Raw genomic sequence first — 10,387 nt, forward strand, 5'->3', positions numbered from 1 at the left:
AGTTATTAGTTATCACGCATCCAACTCCCAATATTAAATATCTGTGAACATTACGGAAGATCAAATAATAATGTAACACAATAACTTTCTCGGAGACCAAGGGATTTCACTTTGGTGCTTTGCTCCTAAAATGTTTGGATCATTATCCTCTTTTCACCAATCTCGTTTAAAAAGTGATTATGTAACTGTTTGATGCTAAGTTGGTAGGTCTAAATTTATTATTCTCAAAATTATGATATATAAGTGTATTATTCATTCTTGGTTTGAAACGAAATTGATTGATTACTCGATTTATAATGTTGTTGATGAAATATTTATATAAAATTAAGTTTGAATTCGGAAACAAGAAAATGTACGTAAGTATCACTTTTAACGGAGTTTGATGAAAAAATGGAAACAATGTAAACATTTTATAACTGAACGGACTTTGTTACATAAAAACTTAGGAAGTAGTTTGTCACAAACATCTAACTTAAATGATCATGAGAGACATGCACCTACGTTGGCCCCTGCTCAAAACCAACCAAGTAACCATAGGGCTTACTTCTAAACGTACGTAGTTAAGCTTTTAAAATAGTAAGACGACTTCCAACAGGGACACTACTTTAAATTTCAAATGAGTTTCATTAATAGTAGGACAAAATATAACATACAATAAATAATCAATATATTTGCTTTAAGGCACAAAATAACCTCATGCAACATAGTTGCAATAACAACAACATAGTTTCATAAAATGAAAATTTAGTCGTACTCTAACTCATCAGGAGTGACAGGTCGTTTAAGAGGGATGACGGACTTCTTATCAATATCACGAGATAATGCCTTTCTCATATCTGAAAATAAAGGGTAAAAATGAGAACCAATAAATAGTGACACAGACTTTTGTTTAAAGAGAATAAGAGATGAAGTAAAAACAAAAACATGGAACCATACCCAATCCATCTTCTTCCCCAGAATAATAGCGTAGCACTCGTCGATAAATCACATAGCCAAGCTAAGATGTCAAATAGGAAAAGAATTAGTTAGCAATTCAGGCTTTAGACTCAAAAAATCCTAATCTAATGAAGAAAACATATCCTAATCCAACATTCAATTTACAATGACATTATATTTTAATATATAATAAAATTCATAATCATAAATAGCATGCCCTTAATTTAATAATACAATTAAATTAAGGGCATGCTATTTATGATTATGAATTTTATTATAAATAGCATGCCCTTAATTTAATTGTATTATTATCCAACTGATGTGGGACAAAGTAATGAAGAACCAAAAAACCACAATCTGAAAATTTTGTTTTGTCCGTTGTTTGCAAAATCAGACCAAACCAGCTTGCAATTCCAGATTACGCATGAACTAGCCAAATCACCTGAACCAATTACAACTTTATAAGTTAAAACGGCTAAGTTTGACGATTGCAAGACTCCCAATCCATTGAGACAATATTTCATCTCAATAGACGTTTTATGACAAATTATATACCGACTTCTTGTGAAAAGTGAAGGTAAATTTTTTTTAAAAAAATCAAACCTATGTTTAATAGGTTCAAAGCATAAAACACGACTATTGTGCCATTTGATGCTATTTGTAAAGTTTCTTTATTTTTTTATATAATTAGTATTTCATATTCAGATTTTGTTAGGTACAGTTGTATTCAAATTCATCAGTCAACCATCAAGCCTTATCTGACTAAGTGGGGTCGCAGTTGTATTCAAATTTATATTATATTTAGATTATTTATTTACTTAAAATATTTACATAGCCAGAAAGTAAGCTTAAATAGCAGAGATGAGAATGTTATGATGAATGAGTGAACACAAAAGACAAAGTGAGATATGAATGAAAGCATTGGGGACATAGTTAGGCAGTACATAGAAACATAATATGGAAAAGAGGGCAGAGTCTCAACTTAGGCGTGTGAAGAAAAATTGTAAAAGCACTAATAAGAGGGTAAAAGGCTGTCGATGTTATCTATAATCAGCTATAGATGTTATCTAAAAAACACCGTAGGACAAGGCTTTGTTTGTGGTTATGCACTTAATGACTTTCTCAATGGGATAAGGCTTGGTTGTTGTTGTTGTATTGTATTGTGTTGTATAATGTACACAAAATGGCCAGCAGAAATAAGCTAAAAAGTGAAATAAATTGGGATAGATATCCTACCCAAGTTTTTAAACAGAAGGCATCTATGATTAATTGCTTTAACTTCTATACTATGCTGCAGCTACCATACTCCAAGATGGTGGTGGCAGTTCTCATTTGATGCACTCATAGTCTAATGAGAAGTTAGATTTTGTGGAAACTCTAGCAAAACCACTTATGATTTTTCAACATGTTAGCTTGGATATTGAAAATAGAGTTCTTTCATGGTGGAGGGTAACATCACAGGGAACGGCACATGAAGCCATGAAGTAGAACACTACAACCCGTTTGATTGAGATTCCTCTCAATGCAATCGAGATAACTGTGCTTATTTGCTGAGTGTTGAAACTACATGTCTATACCTTTTTTCTTCTCTAACTGGTATTGTTTTATTGATAATAAGAATTAGCATGAAGATGAGGAATCCCCCTACTTGATGATTCTGTATGTCTAACTAAGAAACCTATCTAACAGAATCTGAAATGAAAAGTAGAGAATGATTACCTTTTCATACATCTTGATGGCTGGTGCATTAGATGCTCTCACAAATAGATCAACAAAATAGGCTTTGTCACTGCAAAATCCAATTATAACTTATATCAAGACCTCCAATTCTAAAAGAGTAAAAATGAAAGAAAGATATGCAAGGCTTACATGTTGTCACTGATGTCTTCGAGAAGATTCATTAGTTTCTTGGCTAATTGTTGCCTGCGATACTCGGGAGCAACAGTTACTGCAGTAACATGACCATGCCAAGATTCTCCTTGCCCCTCAACTTTACCCATAACTACATTACATTAATGATATAATTGATTATGACATGATATAATCGAGAGAGAAAAAAGGGGGAAAGAAAGAATACTTACTGTAACCCATGATATGGTTACCGGGGCCTTGGGCGAGGTGGAAATAGTCGGGCCATCGTGCTAGGTAGGTCATGTAGAAGGACATGTTAAACTGAAACAAACAACATTAAGAACGAAGGCATAAAGTGAAATACCATTGAGTTGAGAAACGGTAGTTACATACAGTTTCAGTGAGATGGTCAAGATTGACATTTGTAAAACGAAGAAGGTCGTTGCAGCAAAACCTACGTATTGTTGTCATCTTCAATCAAGAAAAGATTCACCTTCAATTTCAAACAAACAAATTCTCAAAACAAATCAGATCAAGGGTTTCAAATTTCAAATTGAAAGAGAAAGAGATTGAGAGGGATGAACTGACCAATCGAGACAGACGGAGAGGCGAAGTAGCTCCGGCGAAGATGTTATGGAAGGCGTCTTTGTCTTTCAATCGCTGTGATGTGAGAACGAACTAAACAAAAAAACTAGTGAGAGTTTATAAATCATTTTATATATTAATTCAATCGCTGTGATATGAGAACGAACTAAACAAAAAAACTAGTGAGAGTTTATAAATCATTTTATATATTAATAATTAATGAAGCTTTAGTTTTCTTGGTTGTGGTCGGGATTTGAACCCCGCATATATTATGCATTGTTCCTACACCAACTGAGCTAAGCTCACGAGGACAATGAAGTTTTAGTTTATGACCTCATCTAATTAATAAATGATAATTTTATTTTAAAAAAAATGATATTTGTACATTTATTTTGTAATAACTTTTGAATCAACATTTTATCATTGAACTGCACTTTTCGCCCCCTAAGTTTGAAAATGTTGCGATTTTGGTCTCCTATTAAAAAAAATGAAAATTTGGCCCTTTCGTCCCAACATAGCAAAGAAGACGCCAGGTGTCTCAAAAAATGGGTCATAATCACAACTTTTTGTTAAGATTAGGGACCAAAAGAGCATATTTTCCTAAACATAGGTCACTTTTTACATTTTTTTTAATAGGGGGCTAAAATTGCAACATTTTCAAACGACGTAAAGTGCACTTTATCCATTTTATTTTATTTTTACTTACTTTAGTTGTTTAGGTGATGTTGGCTTAACATTGATTCCTCTCAAAATTTCAAATTTGACTTTCCTCGATAATAATTTATGTGGGTTAGTTTTACTTATTCAACTAATTATTAAAAAAAAAAAAAGTTTATTTTTTGAAACAGAAACAATAGAATGAGATAGAGGGAAAGAGAGAGACAGATATGAATGAAAAGAAGTATGAAGGAATTGTCTTAAAAATTGTTTTTAAATAGTTGCACAAATACAATTCCTTAACATAAAATGAGTAAATAGGATAATAATGAAGCATTCCAGCTTAAAAAGTTCATTCCAGACTCTACCAAAGTTTCTGACCGCCACAAAAATAAATTACATGACCATTTAAAAGAGATTTATGGTGTGTTTGTTTTGGCTTTAAAAAATGATTTATTAATTTTTTAAAATCTAAAGATTTTTTATAAAAAAATTGAGGTTAATTTTGATTGTTTATTGTCATTAAAATCATTTTATTAAGTGGGTTCTGCACTTTGAAAATGGATCCCAGATAGAGTGGTAGGACATACATAAATTTTATCTAATAAAAGAGTAAGTATTTAGGCATGGCAATCCCGCCTCATCCTCATCCTCATGGTGAATATATTTTTAACAAAAAAAAAAAGTTTTTTGCAATGTTATAATGCATTATCCAACAATATGCACATTTTAACATTTCTTTAACCAAATGATTTGGTTGCTCCTTTAAATGTCAATTGCAAATTTTATAACATAGGAATATTAACGAGTAATAAAGTAATTTTCTTAAGTATGAGTTCGATGTGGGTACCTATATCCTCGATACTCATCCCATACCCGTGTTTTGAATTCGGGAAAAACATAAACTCATACCCAAACTCAATCAAAACGGAAAAAACCCGTTAAATCAGAGTTGGTTCAGGTGGGTAACCGCGAGTATGGGTTTCTCTGCCATGACTAAGTATAAGAAAGAATGTTCAAAAGGTGTGTGGCACAGCCACTTGCCAGCATTCTTCGTGTCAATAGTAGTTTCGATGATAGTTCATATTTTTTTAGATATTTGTTGGGATATCAACATTGCAATGACCAATAACAAACCAACCATATACATTACTGAAAACGAATAACTACAGTGGTATTCTGTACTACGGCGGATGTCCAAATGATAAACAAACAATACAATACAAAATTGAAATTATCACACCGCAAACCATCCAAAAAAGAAAGTTTTCATAATCAGATCCGCCACAAAACCACTTCCTTATTGCTCGTCACCTGCCAGTCAAGTACACAAGAATCTTAGACATTTATGGCTCATTTTGAGTTAGAAAGGATGTTAAAGTCGTCAACATTACATTCAAATGGCACAAGCACAACCCTAGAAGGAAAGTAAACTAATGTTTCTGACTGATTCGAATCTAAATGCTGACCACATTTAACATTCATATTTCATTTTTTATTTATCTTGCTAGGGGAAGAAAGTAAAAACAAATCTAAAACTCGAAGAAAACCTGCTTATGGTCTAATAATAATATCTTACTTGGTTTCTTCATACTACTGATTTTGGATCCAGTGATCCTGCAGCACTGCCCTCTCCTGTCATCATATTATTCGGATCCTATACAAAGAAAAAATATAAATTAGCAGTATGCAAGATAAACAAAAAAATGAAAAGCGAGGTTGAAAAGCACCTACCTCCATTCCCCATTTGATATAATCTGGGGATTCACAGGCCTTATATTCGTCAACCAAACTCTCAATAATGTCTCTTGATTCATCAAACTCTGAGAGGTCATTATCCTGTCCAATTGTCATTGGTAGCATCAGATGAAATGACAAGTATCTAATGTTGATGCTGCCATCCAAGTACAGAACAGATGCAGCAGCAACAGCAGTGCTGAAAATATTGATATGAAATTGGAACACTTACAGCAAACATTGGGAACTTTCTGTAGTTGTCTAAAAAGGCTTGTTTCCTTCTCAACTTATCGTACTGGCTCAGACATTTACTGAAAAGGTGACGGATGCTAGTATGACTAGCCAACATAAGGCCGCTGACCTAATAAACAGCAAAGCACACAGGTTATTACTAACTCTTGATTATCCAACCTCAGAATAATCCATTCCTAAAAATATATGTTAAACTATCTCCAATGCAATCAGATGTAATGCGGAAAGGCAAGATAAGCATAAAAATTAAGACGGAAATAAAAAGAATATCGAGTCCTACCCTGTGTGCAGTTTGAACATATGGGGATTTTCTGGATAGAGCAACCTACCAGAAAAGCAAGATAAGATTGTCATCAAACTAAATATGAAAGAGGCAAAAGTATGCAGCTGTGGTAATTTCAAATTGATTTGCCACAGATCGCATACCTGAATACTAGCAGGACCCCACTCAATAAAGTTAACTAGCTTTCTTTCACGAATCCTCTGCAAACTCTCATGAACCTAAATCCATAGAGAACATTAAAATCATAATACAGTTTAGAAAGGGTAAAATATTTACATAATAGATACATGATACATATATCACAAGTCAATCTGAGCAAGCTGCAACACAACTGAAAGTGTATATACATATATTAGAGAGACTAGAAAAGCTCCACAACCATCAGTTGAAGATTAATTTCAATTTTTCAAGGTTTTGACTTGAGTATAAGATTGCTTGGATGTGACAGCAGAAACAAAAGATGTGACGTTAATTAGAAGAAGGAAATCGTGCTTCACAAAGCAACACCAGTAGAAGCTGAAAGAGAAATTATATAAAGTTTCATGTGCATAATAATGCTCTAATACAGTTAATTATTAAGAAAGAAACCATCTTCTATTAAAAAATACCACGGTACCAAATGAGCTCAACAAATGAATGGTGAGTATCCTTTTGTAACTCAGTTTCAGTTAACAAATGGAAAACTTCAGAAGTATGATCAATGCTTCATAAATATTGTCATTACCTGAGTTGGGTCAACCTCTCCTTGGATGATGTTCAGAATTGATATATATTTAGCTTGGCTAGCATCTTTGGTCCGTGCATAAGAAGAGACCATAATATTCTTTGCCTGCCAGGAACTTAATGTCAATAGAGCACAAAGTAATTTAATTTGAAGATTAGCTGTTTAAGCAGTCACTGTACCTGCAGAAGTCTCCTCATGACATCAAGCACAGTGGTCTTACGAATTACATTAGCCTGCAAGGAAATATCATCCGATCAGATTACGGAGGAAATATAAAATAGGGGGAAGAGAGATATGAATTAGTAGTTTCTCTGTAGATTGCTTCCAGTTCAACAAAACAACAGAATCTTTACAGGACAAAAATTTAGGAAAAATCTTGATGCTCGAAATATCATTTTTATGGAGAAAATGACACAAAGGTCTCACCTGACGTTCCACTGTCAGAGGCGTATATCCTGTCATTAGAAAATGGCATCTTGGTGTTGGAATCAAAGAGGCAAGGAGACCAACCAAGTCATTATTCATGTATCCTGGATAACGAAGAGTGGTTGTGCTGGCAGACATCACAGTAGAAACTAGGGAATTTGTTTGAGCAAATGTTGGATTTGATAAATGCAGTCGCTCCACAGCAATTCTATTAAGTGCAGTATTGTCAAGAACCACAACACAATCAGCATTAAGAGTCAGTCGCTTGAGTGTCAAAAGTGAGTTATATGGTTGGACCACCACATCACTTGTCTCCATTTGGTTAGGGAACACACTGTATGTCTGAACCAGTTTTTTGCTGTATCGGTCATTCAGAGTCTCTAAAAGGTATGAGCCCATACCTGCATAAATGAATGGAATAACATTCAATATACACGCGACACTTGCAAAAATAATTTTAAAAAAACACAGGTGAGAAATATTTAAGCAATCGGAGGTTATCCATCTTAAATATAGGAAGTCAAAGGATAAATAAGAATCCCAATTCTTAGCCATTATGCGTTAAAAGCAATTTTAGTCTGAGATAAGCTAAAAAAAAGAGCCCCCCCTGTTCAATTTCCGCTCTTGAGTGTAAGATTAATTTCCAGCAAATTGTCGGTTCGTAAGATGCAGTGTCTAAACAAATTCTCAATAAAGTTAAAGGGGGCGAATGAAGAAACTTATATGATGTCCTAAGGCAAATACTAGGAAAAAAAGAAAGAAAGAAACCTGAGCCTGTCCCTCCAGCAATTGAATGACATAGAACAAAACCCTCAAGACTGTCACTGCCATCTGCTTCTCTGTCAATCATGTCCATTATGTCTTCTTCAACATTCTTTCCCTGATCAGATATTAACAACCACACAGGTTCACAATTGATTCACATTCCAAAAATGTAACTCATCACTCATAGAACATCACACATCTAGAACTTCCCTTACATTTTAAAATAGTTGACTAAGACTCCTATGGAGTGATCTATCAGGATTATAATGTGCAAAATCATTTAAAAAACACAAAACCAGGTACTGTACAAAAACTACCGTATTATGGAAGGTTGACGATGTTCCTGTCGGACCATCTGAGGCCTTTCTAGTTATATAATAAATAAAATTGCAAGGGCAAATGTTCTCCCTTCAACCTTTATGTTTTTTCATGTGAAGCATTATTTGTCGATGATCATCAAATGTCAGTTAGTGCTCCAATAGACCAGACACCAGAGTCATTGATTGAATTTGAAATCTACTATAAGTGAAGCATTGTGTAATGGATCAAGTTTGTAATGAAGACAATTGTTACTGTTTTATTGAATACGAGAAGTCAAGCCAACTCCCAGTCAGTGTATAAACTAAGGAGGAATAGCAACCAATTTACAAGCAAAAGACACTAGAGACTGAATACATAAAGGAGAACTGGAAAAATAAAGAAGGAAACCAAGAGGAGAAAGATCGGAGAGGAAGAATAGAATAACCATCCTCACATAATTCACACCCTCTCTAATTTCTATTCCTTCTCTTATACACCTTGCCCTTACACATATTCCTTCCCTTGATTACAGGAATTGTGACTAACTTCAGTCCTATCTGTCCATTCACTACTAATTTTGCTGACTCATTATTTTTGTAGAATATTTAATAACTTGGTCTCGTTGCACATTACTACAAAACCATTAGCATGCTAAAGAAAATCTAGTTACCAGACTTATGTTATTGAGAACTGTGCAAAAACAAAAATCATAACTGTGACGACGAGTGTCTTCACAAGCAATGAAGTATGTGACATGCATTTAAACATTATCTTTATAAATGTAGAAAACTACAAATAACAAACAAATGGAGCATCGCTGACACTGCACAGAAGTTAGTCAACGACAACAATCAAGTCTTATCCGACTAAGTGAGGTCGGGTACATGGATGGATTAAAGTAAGCATACCTGATGGTAGCCACTAGCCCAATTGTTACCAGCACCACCACCATGATCAGCAACAAAAATATTCTCATGATTGTAAAGATTACGGTAATCACTATTTTGAATTCCATTAATAACCCTTGGCTCCAAATCAATCAATAAAGCACGGGGTATGTAATGTTGATCATCAGCTTGATAAAAGAAAACATCTTTTCTATCACCTCCCTGCAGCCAGCGAGCATGGGTAAAATAGTAAATATGTACTCTAAAATCATGAAGAAGTTGTTGAGAGAGAGAGAGAGAGAGTGAACCTGAGTAGCGAAATCTTCGAGGATGCCGTCTTTGCTGATACCATGTTCGAGACAGAGTTGTTTCCAGAATTCCATACCGATCTGGTTTCCGCATTGTCCCACTTGAAGTGTGATTATCTCTCGAGGCATTTTTTAGGGTTTCGGAGGGAACAACCTTTTTGAAATTGAAATGAAAAAAATAACACTAACAATAGAATAGAAATGGATGAAGAATTGAAGAATTTCTTTGTTTAGTAGTGGATGCTTAACTAACACTCACTCGCTCACACTCAGTAATCATTTCATCGCCACCACTCTCTACTTTTCAACCGCCAAATTGCACTCTGCTTTTCTTTTTCTTTTTCTTTTTTTTTCCTTACTTTAAAATCATTTTTTATTTCATTTTTCTTTTTAATAATATTCTACTTTTTATTTCACCTCTTTTATTTTCATGGTTAAATTGCTAAACTGTATTAGTTCTTTATTTTCAAAACATTTTATCTTAATTTTCGAAGGAAAACATTTTATTTTCTCTCTATAGTTGGTACTTATATATGCATTATCTCTATCAACTGAGTTGGACCATCTATAATGGGGAGTCCTTTCCCCTATTAAGCACCATGGTAAATAAACACTCCATTTGTGACACCAATGAATATGGTGCTTATGAAGGTGGGTGCTTGTATAGGCACCATCT

General features: G+C 34.0%; 2 protein-coding genes across 2 annotated transcripts; both read right to left on the reverse strand.

Annotated features, from left to right (window-relative positions):
• Nucleotides 1-604: 604 nt before the first annotated feature.
• Nucleotides 605-3,607, reverse strand: LOC146911657 (N-terminal acetyltransferase B complex catalytic subunit NAA20). Its single transcript, XM_085726247.1, has 7 exons — nucleotides 3,376-3,607; nucleotides 3,181-3,280; nucleotides 3,018-3,108; nucleotides 2,806-2,938; nucleotides 2,656-2,725; nucleotides 937-997; nucleotides 605-836 (listed from the first exon to the last, which is right to left on the reverse strand). The coding sequence occupies exons 2-7, from the start codon at nucleotides 3,256-3,258 to the stop codon at nucleotides 745-747; spliced, it is 525 nt and encodes a 174-aa protein (XP_085582373.1). The 5' UTR covers nucleotides 3,259-3,280; nucleotides 3,376-3,607; the 3' UTR covers nucleotides 605-744.
• Nucleotides 3,608-5,151: 1,544 nt separating this feature from the next.
• Nucleotides 5,152-10,036, reverse strand: LOC146911658 (tubulin gamma-1 chain). The gene is made up of 12 exons (XM_085726142.1): nucleotides 9,712-10,036; nucleotides 9,425-9,625; nucleotides 8,220-8,331; nucleotides 7,452-7,852; nucleotides 7,205-7,258; nucleotides 7,026-7,130; nucleotides 6,445-6,519; nucleotides 6,299-6,343; nucleotides 5,999-6,127; nucleotides 5,764-5,868; nucleotides 5,609-5,686; nucleotides 5,152-5,343 (listed from the first exon to the last, which is right to left on the reverse strand). Exons 1-11 carry the CDS (start codon nucleotides 9,838-9,840, stop codon nucleotides 5,618-5,620), a joined length of 1,425 nt encoding a protein of 474 aa, XP_085582268.1. The 5' UTR covers nucleotides 9,841-10,036; the 3' UTR covers nucleotides 5,152-5,343; nucleotides 5,609-5,617.
• Nucleotides 10,037-10,387: the final 351 nt, after the last annotated feature.

The sequence above is a fragment of the Medicago sativa genome, chromosome 7 (assembly GCF_051527215.1).
Source record: "Medicago sativa cultivar Bolivia chromosome 7, Bolivia_mono, whole genome shotgun sequence".
NCBI classification, from domain to species: Eukaryota; Viridiplantae; Streptophyta; class Magnoliopsida; order Fabales; family Fabaceae; genus Medicago; species Medicago sativa.

What these genes read in the sequence shown, in the direction of transcription:
- LOC146911657 (XM_085726247.1), bottom strand. Translation starts at nt 3,258, where the DNA reads ATGACAACAATACGTAGGTTTTGCTGCAACGACCTTCTTCGTTTTACA. An exon ending in GAAGACATCAGTGACAACAT is followed by an intron (nt 2,726 to 2,805) that starts GTAAGCCTTGCA and finishes TGGATTTTGCAG; the next exon opens with TGACAAAGCCTATTTTGTTG. An exon ending in CCATCAAGATGTATGAAAAG is followed by an intron (nt 998 to 2,655) that starts GTAATCATTCTC and finishes TTGACATCTTAG; the next exon opens with CTTGGCTATGTGATTTATCG.
- LOC146911658 (XM_085726142.1), bottom strand. Translation starts at nt 9,840, where the DNA reads ATGCCTCGAGAGATAATCACACTTCAAGTGGGACAATGCGGAAACCAG. An exon ending in TCGAAGATTTCGCTACTCAG is followed by an intron (nt 9,626 to 9,711) that starts GTTCACTCTCTC and finishes CGCTGGCTGCAG; the next exon opens with GGAGGTGATAGAAAAGATGT. An exon ending in TGCTGGAGGGACAGGCTCAG is followed by an intron (nt 7,853 to 8,219) that starts GTTTCTTTCTTT and finishes TCATTTATGCAG; the next exon opens with GTATGGGCTCATACCTTTTA.